Consider the following 22,003-nt stretch of genomic DNA (forward strand, 5'->3'; position numbering starts at 1 on the left):
GGGCTAACATAATAAACTTTTTCTCTTTTCTTGTTGCTATGCATTATTTTTGTGCTTGTTCACCAGCTAATTTTGCTAGAATTTGCAGGGCTCCAGGAGGGGGCTGTGCTGCCCTGCAATCTAACCCCCCACCCAGCATAAAGCACAGCTCCACCTGATCAGAGTCAAAACCATTTTTGGAGAAAATGCCTTTCTCAAGGGTTTGCTTATCTCCAGTGCAAAGCTTCCCAAGATCACTTATCAAAATCTGAAAGCTGCAATCATCACCAAATTCTTCACTCAAATGGACTGACGCAGCAGCAGCAGCGGCTCTGCATCTGTTCCCTGGCTGAACAAATGTAGGTATATTATCTAGGGAAGGTCAACACATGATTCATCAGCATCTGCATGCGCTTCAGTCTTATGTATTTTATTATGTTGAGGCGAGAGAATGAAACTCTGCATCCAGTAGCCTGCAGATTGAGTTAAGTTGTCTTTCCTTATTAGAGCAGCCTTCTGTTCCCTCTTTCAGTGATGGATTCTGCTGGAGAGAGCTTTCTCGTGGCACAGCAGTGAGTGAAACCAGCACAACATGTTCAGTGTGGAGGACCTCCTGATTTCTCATGGATACAAATTGTCCAAAGATCCCTCTGCTTCATACGAGAACAGAAATGATGGATACCAGCCTGAGATTACAGAGAATAGAACTAGTCGGGGAACGCTGAATGGGTTTGAGACAGACTCTGGAGCCTACATTTACAACAAGAAACCACTGGCAAAAGGCAACTTGAGCAGCAGTGAAGGCAGTCATGGGAGCCAAGGGAGGCATGCTGGTCCCGGTTACCACCCAGACCGCCGGGGTTTGTCCACATTTCATACTTCAGAAGGGGGGTAAGTGTCTGTGTCACGCCATGGCTTGGCTTTCTCCTCTCTTCCCTTTCATTCTGACAGACAACTGAGCATGACTTCAGCCCCACTTACCCTCTACCTGTGATAAGTGAGCATTTGTTTGCTTCCGTGCCCGGCAATGCACTGAAATATTACATGCAGCACACTAACATTTTTGTAGCGTGTAGTCTTTATCAAAATAGCAGAGAGAAGGGGGAGGGGGCAGTTTAATGAATCAGTAACACCCTTTACAAAAGGCCTTGCTGGTGGGGAGGAGAAGCTCAGGTCACATAGGATATGTCTGCACAGTAACTCGACACCCACGGCTGGCCTGTGCCAGCTGACTCAGGGTCATGGGGCTCAGGCTGCGGGGCTGTTTTATTGCTGTGTAGACTTCTGGGCTAGGGCTGGAGCCTGAGCTGTGGGACCCTGCCACCCTGCACAGCAATGAAACAGCCCCGCAAGCCTGGGTCAGCTGGCATGGGCCAACCTCGGGTGTCTAGTTGCTGTGTAGACATATCCTATGTCTACAGTGTAAACCTAGGGTTAGTGGGACTCAAGTTAGCTGACCTGTGTCAGGAACCCTGGCCATTTTAACCCTAGGTTAATAATTTTCTGACCTGTGCTTGAACCAAGGGATCTGTAGTGCACACTGCAATGCACTGACCTGAGTCAAACATATCCCAAAGTGCCTAGGAACTGCCCAGTGTCGACATTCTAGCCCTAGGAACATGGTGCTCTATGGGAAAACTCTACTGCCCACCCTGTGCTCTTGATGGGACTCAGGTGCCCATACGGAGCATATGAGTACATAAAGCTTGTAATTAGTTCCTTTGGTGGCTGTCTCAGTAGAACGACTGCAGTTTGAGGAGGCTTTATACTGAACTACCCTCTAATCTGAGAATTGAACTCTCCAGCTCTAGGCTGAGTCACATTGGCAGGAAAACACCCATGTGCACCTGTTCTGAGGACAATTAGGACACCAGTCTCCAGGGCTGGCAAACTGTTCAAATGAAACTTTGCAATTCTTAATGTTTAAAATGGGATGTTCAATGAAGGGGTTTCGAAGGAAAAACACACAAGATTTTGCTTATGAAAATGAATAGTTGTAAAACAGAATCCAGCTCCTTATTTCTCATGTGTGTGTCAATCTCTGGTGGGTATCCAGCTGAATTCAGCTACTTCTGGGGGAGTTCCCTCACCAAAGAGGGTCACAATCTTTATTTTTAGGCAGCTCTCATGGAGTAAATATGAGAAGGTGTCAGTAAGTTCTTGTTAAAGTAGCTCAAACTCAGTGGAAGCTCTTGTCACCACTTCATAAAATGTGCTTGCACCACTGCACCTCCCGTCGTGTACAGTGTGTGCACTTTTGAACTGGAATAAAATGGACAGGAAGGACTCTGTCTAGAACGCCTATGGAGTGGTCAAGTTTTTGCAGCCGCTTGTATGCTAAAAATGAACAAAGGAAAGAGGCTGGGAAGGTATTTAAAGCAAGGCAAAATATACTGTGTGGTTATCAGAAAAAGAGGATCAGTTTCCTCCCCACCTTCCTCTGTCCAAAGGGTTTGGAAAATGTTAAGATCCTGGGTGAGCAAATGGGATCTTGTCTTGGGACGTTCTCCTCCAGTGCTGGCCTAACTCACCTGTGCTGCCTTCAGTGCTGCATCCCCGGGCTGCCAGGCTTTTCTCCTCTCTCCTCCACATCTCCTCCCCTTGCAGGTCACCTGTAAGCCGTTGATCTGGGCGCAGAAGTGTTCTTTCTTCCCAGCTAGAATTACTGAAAGGAGCAAATTCAACAGCTGTGCAGCAGCAGTAAGGCAGCCGGGGAGCTCGAAAAGATCTCTGGTCTAGGTGTGGTTCCAAGCTTGTTTGGTCCCTTTTTGGAGGGGGGGGCAGTCTTTAAAGAATGAGGCTGGGGAGCCAGTGGAAGAGGTTCTTTTAAGAGCAGGCTTTCCCTCCGTTGGAGGGGGAGAGACTAGTCAGCAGCAGCAAAGTAATATACTACTAGAGATGGAAAAATGGCAAACAAGGACAGAGCATGTGGAAGGGAGAACTATGGTTGGACTTGGAGCTGGATAAGTACATTAAGGGCACATCAACATTACAAGAAAATACTAGCTTGCTTGTCTGCCATAGCCAAGATGTAGGGGGAATGTCTTTTAATGCTAGTGTGGATGGGGAAAATATGGCATACTGGTTGTGGTAGCTTTTAAAAAGAGTAGAGTTAAAAAACAGGACTGGGTGTCCACTCAGCGTGTCCCTCCCTAACCTCTTATGAAATGGGAAATAATGGAGTGGAACCTGTCTGCTTACACTGTAGTTTTAATATTAAATCTTATTTTTAAAAAGCTCCCTTTTGCCCCTTAAAATAGGGACCCAAATATTGGGCCTGAACTGCCGTAGTTGTGGCCCTTACATTAAAATAAGTACATCTCTTTTTATATGTAGCGAGTCCTACTACACAGCAGCCCTACTAGGAAATCTTACAAGCACCAGCAGTTATTGTCTATGGAATGCATTTTGTTTAAACTCCCATGTTTTCTGTCTTGCAATGTATTTCTCTTGCATCCAGAGAGAAATATTAGAGCTTGTGCGGCAATCACTTGTTGCGGGGATGATCTTGCAGACTCTCTCTCTTCCAAATGGGGACACTCAAACACCTCTAGAGGGCAGAGTTTATTTTTCTTTCAGCTACTGATCTAATTAACATTGGTAGCTAATTAGGTTGGCTGCTGATGGAAACTCAAACAGTCCCCATCCTGTCATTAAGCAACGGCCTTCTCTTGTGTCTGGTTGTTTCTCCATCTCCCACTTTGGAAATGACTTTTTTTGTGTGCCCTCTATTCTGCACCCCCGTATGAGGCCTTTGCTCCCCCTTACCCGTGCTTCGCACCACCCCCTTCAGGGCCTATGCTTTGCACTCCCTCCCTTGAGCCCTAAAACAATGTTAAGGAAAGATGACCCTTTCCTCTCCCAGACTGCAGCAGCTGGCTTCACTGGCTGAAAAACTGAGATGGGGTAGAGCCAGAAGCCTCCGTTAAGCAGTGGGTTTCCTCCTGGGGCTGGGGGCCATGGCCCCACTTTTTACTGGCCGTAAGGATGAGCAACGGGGGGGGGCAAGGGGCCAGAGAGTAGTGAGCGGGGGTGGGGTCTTTGGGGGGAAGAGGCAGCACAGACGCAAGGCTTTGGGGGAAGGGGTGGTGCAGGGGTGGGGCCATGGTTCGGGCACCGGTGGCCCTCCACTTTTAGCAGCTTCCACTGCTCTTTTCCTGGGGAGCTGGTGGTTTGAAGCTCTTCTCCCCATCCTGATTTTCAGCAATGGACAGTAGAACTAAGGTCACATGGTTCCTCCCTAACCAATTGGAGCAGTGGATGTAGAAGCAATAGTGGTGAGGCTTGGAAGCTGCTTCTTTCCTCCTGAGCTGCATCTGGTCAGCATGGATCAGGGTCATGGCCTGGGTGGGCTGCGGCTCACCCACTTAGCATCCAGGCCCACCCAAATCGGGGCCAGAGCCCCCCAAATCCACAGGCTGGGAGGGGGTGAGTTGTCCCAAGCAGGGGCGTGCCTAGTGGGGGTGGGTCTGGGCGGGGCTAGTGCTGGGGCCGGAGACTGGGGCAATAGCACATGGCGCCGGCAGGAAAGGAACCCAGACGGATAGACACCAAGCCGGGGGCGAGAGGGGTGCGCGGAGCTCGAGCCCCATCCGTCCCATGGGCACGCCTCTCAGCCTGTGTACTCTGGGCGGTCTCATCTTCTGGCGCTCGCTGAGCGGTAAGGGCCAGCTGGAGGGGGTGGGGGAAGGCGGGCTCTCCATCCCTCCTCCTCCCCCTTCCCCTGCACCCTCCCCCCGTCATTGCCCGCCCACCCGAAAGTCGGGGCCTACCCAATTTTCCTGTCCTAGCTACGCCACTGGCAGGGATTCTAGTTTTCCGTGATTAAAAACTAAATTCTCTGATTTAAAACAACCTAAAAATCCACGTTTTTCCACAATTAAAAGGAAATGCTGAACTTTAGTTTTCCGAGGCAGCTGGGGCTCGGGCAGGCAGCCCCGCATGATACTTTCAGAGATACTGGGATTTTCAGTAAAGTTTAATTAATGATTGATATGTTTTTATTCTTTCACAAAATATACAAACTAAAGATTCGCTGTAAAATATACAAACTAAAGATTCCGTGTTATTCCGCAGAGAACAGATTTCTAGGATCCCTGCTGATTAGTGATTAGCAGAACTGCCCCCAATCTGGGATATAGTAGATTATGGAGACCTGTACAAAACTACATAATTCCTACAGTTGTGGGGTGAATTTAAAGCCCTGTGGCCTCCTCCATGAAAATATTGTTCATAGGGTGTGTTGAGGACTAATGGACATACAGTGTTTTGAACACCAGATACTGCATAGTGATTGTTATTAGTGTAACCAAGTCACACTTGTAAATTCTGATGGGTGATGACCAGAGACCGTGCAGCCTAGTGGATAGTGTTGGCAAAGGCACTGAGTTCGTTGCTCTTTTGTTTAAAAATTTCCAAAATTTTGTTTAAAAGTTTGTCATCAGTGTAATTTCAGATAGAACTAATTCACACCACATCTAGGGAAGTAATCAAAAACTCTGATCCAGAATATTTCCAATGTGTGTTTTTTAAAATAGAGAGATAGCAAATGGGCATGACAGGACACGTGTACTAGCTATAACAGTCATTCTCGAACTTTTGTGCTGGTGACCCCTTTCACATAGCAAGCCTCTGAGTGTGACCCCCCCTTATAAATTAAAAATACTTTTAAATATATTTAACACCATTATAAACGCGGGAAGCAAAGCGGGGTTTGGGGTGGAGGCTGACAGCTCACGACCCCCCCGTGTAAGAACCTCACGACCCCCGGAGGGGTCCCGACACCCAGTGTGAGATCCCCTGAGCTATAGGAACAGCTGTGTTAGAGAAGAGTTTTTACCACATAGGTCATGATCCTGTAAACACCATCCAACATGATACGCTCCTGGATCCCCCCATGCTTATGGGACTAAGCACTAGAGCACCAGGGAGTACGTGTTTGCAGGATTGGGTCCTGAATAAGGTATATTTAGAACTCGCACAGCACCTCTATCCAAAGATCTCAAAGTGCTTTACAAAGCTGGGTATTAGCGCAAATTTACAAATGAGGAAACTGAGCCACAGGGAGGTTAAGTGGTTCGAACAAGGCCACCCTGCAAGCTACTGGCAGAGTGGAGAATAAAATCTAAGTCTCCTGACCCTACTCTCCAGCTCTTAATGGATTGGCTAACAAGCTTTCCTTATTACTGATTTATCCTGTTAAATATAGTGGCCTACATTTTCAAAAATGTCTGGTGGTTTTTGGTGCCTCAGTGATTGGACGCCCAACTGAAGACCCGGTAAGCAGGGCTGATTTGACAGAGGGCAGGTGTACAATATAACTTTTTTGTTTTTGCTTTAGTATCACCAGTTATATTGCAAGTTGTGTAGGGCAGAATTGCACAGTAAGCGGTGATGTTACCAGATATCAAAAATTTTCACAACAGGTGCCTCTTATTCATTCTCTCCATGATAACTGTTCAGTTATATTCTCAGCTGTGGATATGGCCACAGTATCCTGGATACAAAATTATTTCTCCATGTGAACTAGTGCAAGGCTATTACTTGTCATGGTAGATGTGGTACTGCTTCTGAAATCACCTCAAGTTTCACTCAAAGTAGGGTCATAGGCCTTCTTTTCTATTACATTATTACTGTTTTCTTCTAGCAAGAGAAATTGGCAGGGGGGTTGGAGGAGAGAAAGATTTTAAAATTTCTATCTTCTACCCAAAATAACAATATGAACAACATTTCAATCCAGTAGTTTAATTTCCGCCCCCCCCCAGGATTTTTCTCCATACCACGCCCCTACTATCCTCATTCCTGACTCTAATTGCTATGAGTCACATGATATAAACTGAATAATGTTCTCTGTCTTATTAATATACATAAGTTACAAGGTTTAGAAAAGCCCTAACATTACCTTTCTTTAAACATGCTTTCTGCATTCTAGTTGCTATGATGACATAATGTAGATCTTCAGTATGGAGTTTTACATCATGTTTAGAACTTCATTAGTTACTATAACTACAAAATATTGTTTAAACAACTTCTGAAAAAAAAATGTGGTTACCTTCTCGCTATTAATGAGGCAGGATTTTCTCTCCTCTGAAGCATGCATTATGACTAGGGAAACATTCACATAATTTCGTACATTGAAGGCTGACTCTTCTTTTGTTTTCTGGTGGATTCCCACTAGAAATCTAGGTAACACTTTCCCAATCGTTATTCACAAACACTACTTTCGTATAGCCAGGGCATTTCACTGATCCATCATCAATAACAGTGATCACTAAACCTCAGTGTTGATTTACTGCCTAGAAGACCCTCCAGTGGTTTTGATGTTACATAGTCTTGAATAAATACTGCTTGTGATTTTGTACTTGGTGTGTTTTAATAGTTTAGTATGACTGGTCTCTCCATATATTTTATATCATTTACCAGATCTTGCACAGAACAATGCCTAGCTTGTCTGTTCCCTAGACCCAGTCACTCAGTCTCTCCAGTCAATAGCTACACAACAGCATTATAGCATTATGAGAAAACATAAAGGTAGCAGAGGTGGCCTTGGTAATCTCCAAAGGCTGACAGCATACAGTCAGCTGCAGACTCCCTCATTCTGAAAGATATAGTGGTTTTCACCCTAACTGTGGTAAAATTTCCAATATAGGAGATGTCCCATTATAGCCCATGGATTAATACAGGCTTTTAATATTGACCAGGATCCAGATAGCAAATTGTATTTTATATGGGGAACTTTTTGTTCAGACGATGGGTTTTAATCCATCAGACTTAAAACAAAAATAGTCTTTATCCCAATTTGTTTTAAACATTTTGCTTGATAGGATAAAGTTTGCATACGTAAAAGAAAATTATTGAAGAGTGTTCTTGAATGTGGATTGCTACATTTCCATTAGGAATTCTGAATTTTATTATCTATTTAAACCTTTTTTGTGAGAAGATTATTAGTTTTTTGGCAGAAACCAAGAGCAGACGGTACATATCCGGGTGGGGGAAGGGGAAGGAATTTCTTGGGTTCCAGCTACATTCTTGTCCTATTTATGTCCATTTTGATTTTTCTCTCTTGTGTTTTGCTGGTGGCAGTTACATAGTAAAACAATGGCAGTTAGATGTTTGGACACCTATTTCCAAGAACAGCAGAACCACAGTATAACTAAAAGATAAACTTTTAATGCAGAAAGCCATCCATTTTCCTTTGGAATAGTATGTCAAGTATTTCACACCATGTCTCGAAACATGGGAAGGATCTGATATTGTCTGCTGGATTTCATTTAGAAATCTGAAGTTCTATAACTAAAGTGTTTTGTTTTATCCTTCCTTTTTCATGTTTCAGTGATGTGTTTTGCTAGAAACAAATTTAAAAGGTTACACACAAAAATTAACCTGATAGTTAAAATCTCATTAGAACTATATTCACATAAAATGATTCATACCACAATGGTGATATATTTGAAACATCTAGAGAGACTTACTCCTTAAAACAAACGCAAAAGATCAAATTAACCAGAACCATCTTCTCTTTCAACCCTTGTGCTGTAATGCAAAATCCTGTTTCTTACAGAAATTTACGTTAAGAAACTCCCCCTACTGCGTTCTCTTTTTAAATCTAGAGTCATATTCTATTATGCTTGGCTACCCCTGTACAACCCTGATGAAGTCAATAGGTTTTGATGTAACTGAGAGCAGAAATTAGGGTTCAAAGCCTTGTTTAGCATAGTCAATTCACTTTTTATAGTATATATTCAATAGGACTCTACATATCTGCACAGCATACAACATTGTGTAAATTGTTTTCTAACAGCTATGCATACCAATCAAAAAAATGCCATGCTAACATGCATGTGTATATAGCTTAGCCACCTTCCTTGCTTGTGAGAAAATGTGTATGTTCATTACTAAGAGAGGATTTTAATGTCCTGTGGTTGTGAATAAATTTATAGTAACTGAGAGTGGAAACCCTATTGGCATAATTCAGTATTTGACCCTCTAATAAAATTCCCCATAAAGGAAAGAGACTGCATTTTTATAGCTTGCCTGTGACACTGCATTTCTTTTGCAGGTTTTATGACAGACATCTGTTAGCATGGTCTTCGGGGCCCAAGACTGATAAAGATCTGGCCTACTGGAGAAGAAGAGGACAAGACTTTAGCGTATTACTGGGTTACACTGACAAAGGAGACTCTGAAATGAGAGGATTGGCACCACCCCATGAGGTGTACAGACATGCTAAAGAAAGTCAGCTGGAGGTAGGAGCAGGAACAGAGAGTGTGACAAGAAGTGGCTTGCAGGAGACCTGGAAAGTGCCTGGTGATTACAAATGGCAAAGTTTAAGAACAGAAAGCTGGAAACAACCTAAAAAATTAGGAAGACAAATGTCTGATGGTGATAGAGAGAAACTGCTTCAAGATCTATACTCATTGAGCCTGGGAGACAATGTACTTAGCTCCCATAACAAAGGGAAATCACAATCATTGCCAAGAGTTCTTTCACCAGAGACCCTGAAGTGTGTGGAAATACCCTCCCTGGTGAATAATCATCATTTCCTAAGTGGAACTAAAGCACCCTCTGGTCCCCAAAACAGACAGCCTTTGGAATTCACAAAACCCAGGGAAACAGGAAGCCACCTTCTTCCTCTGGCCAAGCCCAAGTATGGCAGACCCCTTAAACCCCCTTCCTATGAACTGCACCGACAGATGAGGGCACCTGTAGAAACCAGTGGCTTTCAGGACCACCAGCAAATAGATGAGCCCATTTCATATTTAGCCAAAGGTAATGAGCCGAAGCAAGACATTTACATTCCAGACTCTGGTTTAGAGCCCCCTGTCTATATACCACCTCCATCTTACAAGTCCCCACCTCAGCCAAGTGTGAATCAGCATTCCCTCAATGAAGTGCCTAACTATGACTTGTGCTTTGACAACGGTCAGCGGCATTCAGTAGAGAGGACCCTCAGCAGCCATCGACCCTCCACTAGCACATTGGAAACTGGGGGTGAACACTGCAAAGATGACCACCTTCCTCATGGAAAACAAAGCCATTCCAGGCACACTGATGACTACCTGAATTCCATTCAGTATATTCCTTTTGATGATCCTCGAATACGGCATATTAAAATAGCACATCCCGAGAGCCTCCAGAACAACACTAAACACACTGAAAATACATGTAGGACCAATCCTACTGCTTTGCAGGAGAGAACTATCGAACTACAATACAATAGTGCCTTTTTGGATCCATCAAACTTACTAAATACTGTAAAGTGTGAGAGAACTCCTGACAGCACCACACATTGCAACAGGTGGTTGGCAGCATCCAACGGAGATCAGGAAAACTGGGCCCTGCCTGACCAAAGAGACAGTGGTGACACAGATAATCACGCCCCTGAAAATGAAACTAATCAGGAGTACACAAAGGGCAACCTTTCTGTAAGAAACCCACATATGGATAGCACCTGTGAGACTGTTACTAGAGTAAAAAAGTTTGAACCTGGAACTGGGATGCAGAGCAAAAAGAGTTCAAAGAAAAAAATGAATGAAACTATATTTTGTTTGGTGTCCATCCCAGTTAAATCTGAATCAAATCTGCCAGATACTGATAGGAACAATAACTTAACACAGAGCCCTGATAAGAAGAATGAATTTGATAACAGTGGAGCTTTGCAAGAACAAAGTCTTTTAAGTATGTCTTCCACCGACTTGGAGTTACAAGCTCTCACAGGAAGCATGACCAATAAAACCGAGTTACAAAAACAAGAGCTGTGGAAACCAGAGGAGTTCAAACAAATGAATGACCTCAGATTTACTCAGCCTACAAAACACAGGGAACTCAAATACTCTGGCTCTTGGCCAGGTGATCAGTACAAAGACCAGCAAACACAGACCTGTTTCACTGAAGACCCTAAAAGCTCACAATTTTTCCATGGTATAAAACCTGGTAAACCAAATAATAAACTGATGGCTCCAAAATTCTTAGCCTGTACAGCATCTTTGGTTGGGTCAGAAGAGGCAGGTTTATCCCCCGATGACAGAAAATGTAGGCAGAATACATACAATATGAAAGGTCAGATGAACCTCAATCCATCCAGCAATAGTGCATTTTCAAGGACTGCCACCTCCGTAATTCAGGTACATTCACCAAAGGCATACCAGAGCCAGCCTTATGGGTCCTGCACAGCCATGCCCACCCAGGAAAGGGAAACTGGCACAATTCCCAGGGGTGATGTGGTCAAGGGCGAAGCAAGTGCTCCCTGCAAGAGTAAAGAACTATTTGGTCAGTTTCTCTTGAAACCTGTTGGTCGCCGTCCCTGGGATGCAATAAGTGAGTTAGAAAGTTTTAACAAAGAGCTCCAAGAACAGGAAGAAAGCACTAGTAGTGAAGATGGCATGGAGGGTGAGGGAACAAAGCAGGGCTGTGTTCCTACAAAGATAGGGACCTCCAGAACTGATGAATCAACCCAGGAACTCAGGCCTTGTAAGCAGCTAAAAACTGTGGTACCAGAAGTTCCTATATTTAAACAAGGAAGAGTTAAAAGTAAGTCTGAAAGTTGGAGTACAGAGCTTAAGTCTGATGATCCACATATCTGTGTTGGATCACAAAGCTCCTTGAATGCAAAAGAGAGCGGTAGTTTAATCAAGCCAGCAGATGGAAGTGTGATAACAGAAACAAGAAACCAGGAAGCCAAGAACAGAACAAACAAACAGCGAGCAAGTTCAGGCCCAGTCAATAGAGTTTTGTCCAGTAGTCCAAGTAATGCAAATCAGAGTAATCCATTCAGTCATGCGGACTTAAAGGAGACAAAAGAAGATAGAAATTACATAGCTAATATGTTAGATTTTGTAAAACGGAACAAAAGCGCAACTCCCAGGAGTGATAAACTTTTAGAGAGAGGATCTATAGTAAGATTGTCTTTAACTAATAGAAATCAAGGTCATTCTGAGCCAGATTTGAGGTCTGTGGGACTGGATATTGACCCTGAACCAGGTGCTAACAACTCTGATTTTTCTTCTAATGCAAATGCAATGGAGATCCCCCAAAATGAGTCACTGCAGGCAAGAGCCGCAAGGATTCTGGGTATAGAGGTAGCAGTGGAGTCTCTAATTCCTGGGGACAGAACTGGCCTCCACCAATACACCAGACCTGCAAATAGTGTCCAGGATCCTGAATTACCAGTAGGGGGAACAGTATGTGACAAAGTAGAAACAAAAGACAGCTCTTATGAGGGCAGACGAAAGTGTGGCTGGACAGAAAGTTCTCTCTTTGTTGGCGAGAGAGACTTCCCATTTTGGGCTGGTGAATACCAGAGCACTGACCTAGAAGCCAGATCTAAAACTCTGGTAACTGAGCGAGGTTTTGAACAGCGTGCGGGTCTCAACAGGCAAGATGAGGATCCAGACCTGCCTTGCAAGTCTGTTACGCATCAACTTGCTGAAAGAAACGTGATCATTCCAAGCTCAGAAAAGAGAGTTAGAAGCACCTCAAAGGTGATTGAGACCTTACAAGGCAAACTTGCGTCTCCCCCTAGCCGAACAGTCATGGATCGTTTGGTGCGAATGAAAGAGGTTGACTCGGTTTCCCGTATGCGACGTCTGAGTATCAAGAGTGCAGATTCAGGGGAGGAAGTAGATGAGGAGAAACCACCAAGGGTACAAGAGGAGAGAGGAAGCTATGCGCCACTCAACAGTAATGAACTCTCTCGCAAAATGGTGCACACAGGTGCTGTTTCCAAGCGCATTATCTCTCTCGATGAAAATGGACACGTAACTACGATAGGCAAGAAGAAGGCTGACCGAGATTTTTGTTTAGGTAAGGCCCAGTTTTACCATTATCTGTGATTCAGTTGGGCTCTGTTTTAACAGGGAACGTACATCTACTCCCTCTGTGGTATCCTCAAAAGAAGTAATCTTCCTGTTTACCTCCTGCCACATACTACAGCTGCTAGTATAGTAATTTAATAGGCTATAAACAGATTAGTTGTTAATAAAGAATTGTAGTTTTCTTGCAGTGAGCATTATCCTCTAAGTTATTGCAGCCACTTGGGTTCTGATTACTGAAGTTAATTCATAAAGTTGTAGGATTTTCCCCATTACCTAACGGTTTCAGAAGACTGAATGTGTCAAAAATAAAGTGAAATTTCACAATACCTGCCCTGGTTTTGCGCTCATACATTATGATCCCACCCTTTCCATGAATATCCAGGTTTTTATTCTCAAAGTCAATTCTAGTCCTATTCTATAGTCAATAGATAGGAACACACCACATCAGGACTGAGAAGAAATAAAAAACAGACTTATAAACCTGCTTTATTCTAATCTGAAGCCACAGGGAAAGGGTTAAATGTTCAGGGTTGAAATTGTCTAGATAATATTCATGAGACATTATACAAAATGTTTCAGATAACTGATATCCCCAGAGAAAACATGAGGCTGAATCTTTCAGCATATGCTTTGGAGTCCTCTGCTCCTTGGGTCAAGGGTAGTCTTGTCTGCTTCTTAAGTAACTCCAAGTTAACTTATGAATTGATCAACTCTCACATATGGTCTTTTGAACATAGTGAGGTGCTAATTAAATTAATGGGTACCCTTGAGAAGTGTAGCAATAGCTCTATATAAAGTCAGGCATGCCACCTGTTCAGAGACTTTAAATTGGTTGGAAAGAATAAATGCATGGTACTTGGTAGGCAGGTTGATAACCCAATACCTAATGTTTCTTTTGTTTTCCCCAGTTCCTCTTTAATAGCTGAAAACCCACCTTGAAATTCACAAACACTTCTTATTTAACCCAGTCAGTATAAATCTATGTAAAATTCTCCAGTGTAGGGAGATGGAGATTAACTTAACCATACTTTAAAGGGATTTTATTTGTTCCCACCCCAGACCCTGGAGTGAATTGCATGAATTCTAAGTAAGCATCAGAAACCCCCCCCCCCACCCCCAGCTCCTACCGTTCAGGCCTTAGTCTTTGTTTCATTTCATGCCCCCTCCAGCTCAGATTTTCCTTCCCCATTGAACTATACTGTACACTCCAGACTCATGGTGTAGGCAAATTCAACTTCCCTGCACTAGCCAGGCCTGCTGTGCCTCATAGTGGTTTCCTGTGTCTTCCTCCCTTGAGATTTTCTGCTGGGCATGAGAGCAGCAGCTGAGCCTCCCTAGGAGCCCTTCTAGTGTACACTGCTGCAGGGATGTATCAATTCAGATATTGTGATTTATTGATTTATTTATATTACTATAATGCCTCAGAGCCCCAGTGGTTTCCCAGGACCCCATTGTGCTAGGCACTGTCCAATCATAGAACAAAAAAACCAAGCCCCTGTCCCAAAGAGCTTACAATCTAAGTGCCCTGGTTTATGCCAGAGTAAATCGGAGCTGAATTGACTCCTATTGCTGAATTGTACAGTTTGTTCCCATCTAGGTACAGCCTTCCTTGGTGGGGACAATGCCACCTCAACAGAGCACAGAGAGGAATTTTGCTCCTTTGCAGCTATAACAGCATTTCCCACAACTGGATAGAATTTGATCTTCATTTCCTCTTAATCAAGTCTTATACTACAGGGCATAGTGCTCAGGGGTTGGGAAGAAATCGCCTCCACCAGCATCCTCCCATCCTCAAAACACTAACTTGTTCACGCCCAAATATGGAGACAAGTGACACAGAAAAATCTCAAGTCTTGGCCTCTGAGGTGTAGTCTGGAGTATAAAACTAAATTTTGTAGAGGCTTCATGCTTTGCCTTCTCTACTATCCCACACCACCCAAGTCCCATGATGGCTTACAGTACAACCTCAGAGTTACGAACACCTCGGGAATGGAGGTTGTTCCCAACTCTGAACAAAATGTTCTGGTTGTTCGTTCAAAAGTTTACAACTGAACATTGACTTAATACAGCTTTGAAACATTACTATGCAGAAGAAAAATGCTGCTTTTAACCATCTTAATTTAAATGAAACAAGCACAGAAACAGTTCCTTACCTTGTCAAATCTTTTTTCAAACTTTTCCTTTTTTTTTTTTTAGTACTTTTTTTTTTTTTTGGTCTCTGTTGCTGCCTAATGAGGGGTGTGGCTCACCGCTCAGTTCGTAACTCTGAGGTTCTACTGTATGTCTAGTAAGAGGGTAGACTGGAATGGGGAGTAAGGACTCACTAAGTATCCAGCAGAGTTTTATAGAAAAGAGCCAAAGTGCCATGCAGCGTGGACTGGAAAAGACTGATGTCTATCATAGTTTCAGACTAGGTCAATTACAGAGGCTAGAGGAGTCACCAAACAGAGATTCTCATCCAAAGCCTTGTTTTGCTATTTTTATACAATCACTTGTCAAATGCACCAGTTATTTTTAAATGAGGGAGTTGGAGTTAAAATGAAACACTGTACAAGAGACAACCCCTTATTATGCAAATTACCGTTGTAAGAGACCACCCTAATGTCTTCCCAAACACACGAGTACATTTCTGCTCCATCATTATTAAAAGATCACGTCTTAAGCTGCTGATTTTGTTTTTTGAGTGCATACTTAAGACAGGTTTCACTGCATTTTGAATGAATGGGAATAAACCAATGCCGTTGTCTTCAAAGGACACTGTAAAAGTATTTCACACAATTCAAAAAAAACAATTCCTCCCAACTGTTTATAATAATTATCTTGGAACCTTGAAATGGAAATCTTTTACCTTTCCAAGCTTTTATTCCATTGTCCAGTGTGCACCCATATCCCCGCCTTTTCCTCCCTCGCAGCCCCCACCCCCACACAGTGGTTTTAGGGCCAATTGTAATTACTGGGCTGCAAGCATTTGGGTGAGTTCCCAGTCTCATTGATGTCGGTGGGAGTTTTACCAGTGACTGAAGTGGGACAAGGATTTCCTCCTTAGTATGTTGGTCTTGCTAATTAGTTGTCTTGTACAGTAAGCTAATGAGCTATCTAACTGAGGGGATGTGGGCTGGGGGGATTTTTTTGGATTTTTGTTGTCAGATGTGAGGAAGAAAAGTCAAAGAGTTAAAAGCCAGGGCTGGGAATCAGGAGACTTGGGCTTACGTCCCTGTTCGGCTGTGGAAATGCCACTGTGGCCATGGGCAAGTCGCTTAACCTCCGTGAAGTGCTGGTGCTAATTAGTCACCCACCTAGCAAGGGAGATCTGGCTTTATTCCCTAATGGTGGTGAGTGCTTTGAGATCCATCTGGTGGAAGGGGCTATTGAAGTGCAGTGTATTCCTAAGTAGTAAGCAGGAGGGCAATAGTACGAACTGGCTTAGATTACATGAGCCTGTCTCATGAAATAAAACATTCAACCAGCTCATTTCATCCCTGGTGTAACCCCACCCACAACCGTGAATTTGGTTGAGTGTGCTCAGAGCCTGTTGGGCACATCAGTCTCTGTCATGCATGAATAGGCTCCTAGGAGCGGAGAAAGCAAGACAGTGATAGTCTGCACCCAAATTTGATGAAAATTTGGACATTTACAAACCTACAACTCAAGGACCACAGTCTGTTCAATTCCTGCATAGGTTTACAATGGGGAGGGTGGAAGAAGCTCTGGACAGGGACCAGCCAGGATTCCACTGGGAAGTGAAGTGCCTGTTCCCTGTTAATGCCCTCCATGGTTGTTAGCTGTCTGTGGGCAGAGTAAAACAGTCCCATGCACTGCACTGGCTGGGTGCTGAGGGGGAGCATGCTGCACCATCCCAGGGTAGCAGACCTACTACTCTAGCATCTACTCCCCCAGCCTGCCTGCCAGCTGTATGACAAAGCCAGAATTCTCCCTGGAGGGTCCAGCCACAACCCAGTCCTTTTGCTGCCTCTTCATGCACCAGGCAGAATCTTGCCCTAATTCATTTGGCTTCAGTTCAGATGGCTGAAAGTGTGAGTAACTTTTCAGAGAATAAATAGTGTTCAGGCTGGGGGAGCTTCCACCATTCTGTGCCCTGATTTTCACAGGCCTGCACACTTGCAGCTCTCTTGGGAGTTGATGGGAGTAGCAAGTGTTCAGCACCTCTGGCCTTAAGGGAGAGCCATGATTCAAGAATGTGAATTCCTTTCTAGTTTTGTCTTAATCTCCTCCTACAAAGCGTAGTTCCTACCAACCAAAAGGCTAGGTGTATATAAATGGTGAAAAAAATTACATGGGGAAAAGTGCCCATACCTCACGGGTTCTTTCCACACAATTGATCCGTAGGGCTTAGATGCATGCATCAATGTCTTTTAGACTACAGCAGTTCTAACAGTATTCATCTATTGACTTTGATCCATGTTGTCTGTTAATAAAAATGTTTGGACACTGTCAGAAGAAGGTGAATGACACATTTTCTAAAATATATCAGTTGCTGACAAGGTTTCCTTTATTGATTGCCCTGTAAATACTGCAGGGAGGGAGGAAGAGAGTGGCAAGAGAGGAGACAAAATGATACGACACCAATCTGTCAGCTGCAACGAATGTTTATTCTTATAATCTTTACATGGGGTCAAATCCAGAAGTTCTTACTTGGGAAATCTTTCTATTGATTTAGGCCTTGATCCTGCAAGCACTTGTGCATATGAGTAAATCTGCATAGTCATTCCTGTACACACACGAGTAAAGTTACTCACATGCACCAGTGTTTGTGGGATCAGGCACTGCAGTGGGGGAGTTATACGACCACAGACTATGGGTGTGGTTTTCAAGGACCTAAGTGATTTAGATGCACACATCCCACTGACTTTCAGTGCAGTCCCACCTCAGGACTGCAAGCTGATATGCATGGGAGGATGCAGATATTTGCTTGCATGTAAAAGGGCTTGTCTACACTACGCAGCTTTTAGCGACAAGGCTGTTGCTAAAAGTCAGCGTGTGTGAACTCTCTATCGGTATTTTGTTGGCAAAATACTTCCAGCCCCGTGAGCGGCATAAGCTGTCATCAGGCGAGCGCTCCTGCCAACAAAGCCGCGTTCACACTATTGCTTGCGTCGGCAAAACTTTTGTCTTTGGTGGGTACTTAAAAAAGCCTCCCTGCGAAAGACAAAAGTTTTGGCGACAATGTCGCAGTGTAGACAAGCCCTTACGTGATCAGAACCTGAGTAAGAACTTCAGTTTGAAACCCATTGAAAATATAATAGACCAGCTTTTGTGTATTTTTAGCTAGAAAAATGGGTATAATCTGGTGACGATGCTATTTGTTTACTTGTTGCATTCACCAAAGCATAGGGTTGATTTTCTTTAATAATAATCACATCTTTTGTCTAGCCTCTGTCCGCACAAAATAACTCTGAAAACAGTGGCCTGGAGTTTTGCACGCTGGCGGAAGACAGCCGGGCCACAGTGATGTAACACAGCCTCTCTTTGCAGTACCAGCGTTTAAAGCAAATAAATTATTCTGCCGAGTACAGGAGACACTGAGTGCTGAAAAATGAAGACCGAACTGTATCCCCACCTTGTAAAATGGTCATCTGGGTGCGGGTGGAGACACGTTGCCGGGAGGTGTACACTGCCCCTGCTTTGCTCTGCAGTATTAAGTTACGTCTGTGCCGTAGCTCAGAGCGAGCCTCCCAGCTGGGGCAGACAAACTCGCACTAGCAGGCTAAAAATAGCAGTGTGGCCGTTGTGGCACTGGAGGAGGCTTGGGCCCACCCGAGCTTGAGGCCACCCTATCCCCTGGGTCCAAGTTCAGGTGGCCAGCCCAAGCCACCTCTGGTGCAGCAATGTTCATACCGCTATATGTAGTGCGCTAGTGTGAGCCCTGCTAGCGGAGTCTGTCCACCTGGGCTGGCAGGTTCGCTCCCAGCTGCAGTATAGACACACCCTTCGGGGCCAAGCCCTGGCCCCACTCAATTCAAACTCCTTTTCTAGTTGGTGGGTCTGATCCTGATCTCATCTCCACAAGTTCTACACTGGTGTAGCTCCATTGACTTCAGAGGAGTTCCTCCCAAATCACACTAGTGTAAGTGAGATCAGAATCAGGGCTAATGGGACAGGAATCAGGCTCTAGTCAAGAACTTTCATCTCCAGGGCTCTCAGTCCAGCACCAGCACTGAATTCTCCCACGCAGTATAAAAAAAGAATAATTGCAAGTTCATTATTCAATTTTTAAATTTGAATTTAAATTTAAATTTGACTTTTTGTAAAAGAATAGTGTGTTTGCGAGAGTTTTTCTGTACTTCTAAATTAAGAAAACAGTGTCTTGTTTCTCTTGCCAGCTGCATGTACTAAACTTGAGTAGATTTCAGAACCCATCACTCATGGTTTTCCTGTCTTGCATTTTTCAGATATGTACGATCCCTCCAGGGTTGAAAGGGTGTGAGCTGAACACAGATGAGAATCTAGAGATGTCTGCTCTCCTAAGAATGTTTTGCTGATTTTGCTCTGTGTTTTAACACTTGGAAATTGCCTCCATTTGTGGTATTTTATGATATTCTGATAAAGCCTTTACCACTGCCAGTAGGAAATTAGTTATTCACACATATCTGCTTTGCGGAGATCACAGAAAACTCTGACTCTTACTTGGATACCATCTGTTTTTTGTAGCATTAAGACTTAATGCCTACACTTGGCAAAGAGGTTTTATCTAAATGATGTTTAACAGTCTTCAGCTGGGATGGTAAATTCAATGAGACTAGGCTTTGGAGCTTATTCTTCTGTGTACATTTAAACACAGGAGATTAGTAAAATGATTTTAAAGGAATGTGAATTTATAAGCTAAACTTCTGAATCTCTAAAGCCCAAACTCTGCATAAGTTGAGGAATCTTTGGCCATAAGACATGAGTCATGAGTGCTGCTGCACTCTGTGTGTGTGTGTGTGTGTGTGTGTGTGTGTGTGTGTGTGTGTGTGTGTGTGTGTGTGTGTGTGTGTGGGAGGGATGCTTTGGAATGAATGCAAGACAAGGCGAATGAATATTGATTTATTGTGAAATCAGTTTGGACTTCCACAGTTTGAATTCATTTTGATTAAATACTTATTTGCCACATGTAGAGAAAATAAAAGCAAACTCCCCAAAGCTCCTAAAAGATCAAGACTTTTGTAATAGAGTGTACAGAACATGTAATTACAGTAGCTGGCAACTAAATGTTTTGAACCAATGCAAACAATACCACTGGCTGTTTTGCACTCAGTGTTATCTATTTGTGTTTTGCTGTTTAGAAATTCTTTATATGACACAATAATTGCTGGTTTAAAATAGCCCATTTTAACAAAGTTAACTATATTTCTTGTTACAGAATACTGTCTATTTTTCTACGATGTAAACAATTGTTAAGTGGCCAGTATAAAGAAGTATTATTATTATTATTATTATTATTATATTTTAAGAAGAATAATTCTTTTGACAGAAGACAGACCAAGGAGGAGTCACTTATGTATCTTAATGCACGTTCCATATGGCCTCATATCCAGTACTGCCACTTTCTTTTGTTGTGAAAAGAACAATCAGTGTATATGTATGTGTGTGGAGTACAGGGTTCATTTCTACAATTTTCCACTCAACTGTTGAATTGTTCTTTTTGGAGCAACTCTTTAGAGAACACAGCTGAGAACCATCCGTGCTGGTATTGCTGCCATAACATTCCACTGACTGTAATTACCAAAAAGTGGGTTTGGAGCCCCGTCTCGGTGTCTGTGAGCAGCTCTGATAAAGTACCTGGGTTTGTTTGTTAAACATTTTTATGCGGTTTGGTTTTGAATTAGGCTAGTATATGAAAATAAATAAATCTGGGTCAAATTCATCCTTGGAGCCAATGGGCATCACGGGGGGGTGGATAGATTTGGACTGCTTCTTTGTGACATTCAAATATATGGCTTTTTAAACAAATATTAAAGAGTATATAAAAAGGCCTGTACATTCTGCTGTATTTAATACTGAATTAACCTGCACAATGTTTGTGTTTTTAAGGCCTTTATGTCCACTTCTGTGGGTTTTTTTTAAAGTGTTGTTGTTTGCTGACATTCTTTTGACAATTTATCCATGAATTTCAAGGGCTTCGTTACTAGCCATTCTTGTTTTGTAGAACCACCTTATCTTTTAAACATTTCAAATTCCTGAAATATAAATTTTTGGGTGGTCTGTGAGTTGGCAAAAACAGACCAAAAACACATACTGTGCTTTGGCAGCAAGAATTTCTTATCTGTAACACATGATTCGGTTACACAGGAACTTCATGGAATTTTTAAAAGTTTGTTACATATTCAAAGAAAATGTGATTGTATAATTTATTGAACTGAATCTTGCAGACTTTCTCCAGCTCTACGTGTGAACAATCTGTATCCATAAGGCTTACCCATCGCCATGCTCCTTTCTAAATCTGGTCATGGTATTGCCACTGCCAGTGCAATGACTCCACCTTCAGGAAGGAGGTGAGAGCCCCAAGTCCCCAGACACTTTTCTTCTGTCAGGGGAAGAAGAGTAAGTAAGTAGTGAGCTTCCGCAGCTCCTTTCCAGGCTTCTCTGTATTGTTCAGTCCCTTGCCAACCACAAACAATGGGGAGTCACGCTGGTTCCTAGCCTATGCAATGGGCAGACCCTCTATTTCCACATGTTGTTCTGTGGAAGCCAATGGGATTGTCTGCAGGCCTAAGCACTCACTCGCACAGATCCATCCTTCTGCAGGACTGGGGTTAATTTGCGGTTTACATTTTCCTTTAAAGAATCACTGCTTTTCTAGCGCAGGTTCCAGACCTTGCCGAGAGGGAGGAGTTAGGGACAGGAGAGTGTGGCCTTGATTTAGGAAAGTATGTGCTTAGGTCCCCTTGAAGTAATTGGAGTCTGTCTGGAAAAAGTCTGTTAATGGCCAAAGAAATCTGGCAATTGAAATGCCAAGCCATGTATTGGCTCACCCAGTATTAAATTAACTCAGAACAACCTTTCTAGGAGTAACAAATACCATAATTTAGCCTTCACAAGCTCAGGTCATTCAAAGCAAAGATCAAGGTAGATTGTACCAGCGGGGTAGTCTGTGAGTCAGACACCCGTATCCTATACAGGGCCACCAAGCTCCCTCAATTTAGATCCAGTGGGGAGACTTCCAAGTAGTGCAGAGTCATTAGAGGTAAGTACAGTGCTTCGTACACTACAGC

At 43.4% G+C, this 22,003-nt stretch overlaps 1 protein-coding gene across 1 annotated transcript; it reads left to right on the plus strand.

Annotated features, from left to right (window-relative positions):
- The first annotated feature begins 571 nt into the window (after positions 1 to 571).
- JCAD (junctional cadherin 5 associated) lies at positions 572 to 19,236 on the plus strand. The gene is made up of 3 exons (XM_065400044.1): positions 572 to 870; positions 9,038 to 12,780; positions 19,202 to 19,236. The coding sequence occupies exons 1-3, from the start codon at positions 572 to 574 to the stop codon at positions 19,234 to 19,236; spliced, it is 4,077 nt and encodes a 1,358-aa protein (XP_065256116.1).
- Positions 19,237 to 22,003: the final 2,767 nt, after the last annotated feature.

This window comes from Emys orbicularis, chromosome 2 (assembly GCF_028017835.1).
Source record: "Emys orbicularis isolate rEmyOrb1 chromosome 2, rEmyOrb1.hap1, whole genome shotgun sequence".
Classification (NCBI taxonomy): domain Eukaryota; kingdom Metazoa; phylum Chordata; order Testudines; family Emydidae; genus Emys; species Emys orbicularis.

What these genes read in the sequence shown, in the direction of transcription:
- JCAD (XM_065400044.1), top strand. Translation starts at nt 572, where the DNA reads ATGTTCAGTGTGGAGGACCTCCTGATTTCTCATGGATACAAATTGTCC. An exon ending in TTTCATACTTCAGAAGGGGG is followed by an intron (nt 871 to 9,037) that starts GTAAGTGTCTGT and finishes TTTCTTTTGCAG; the next exon opens with GTTTTATGACAGACATCTGT. An exon ending in TGACCGAGATTTTTGTTTAG is followed by an intron (nt 12,781 to 19,201) that starts GTAAGGCCCAGT and finishes TGCATTTTTCAG; the next exon opens with ATATGTACGATCCCTCCAGG.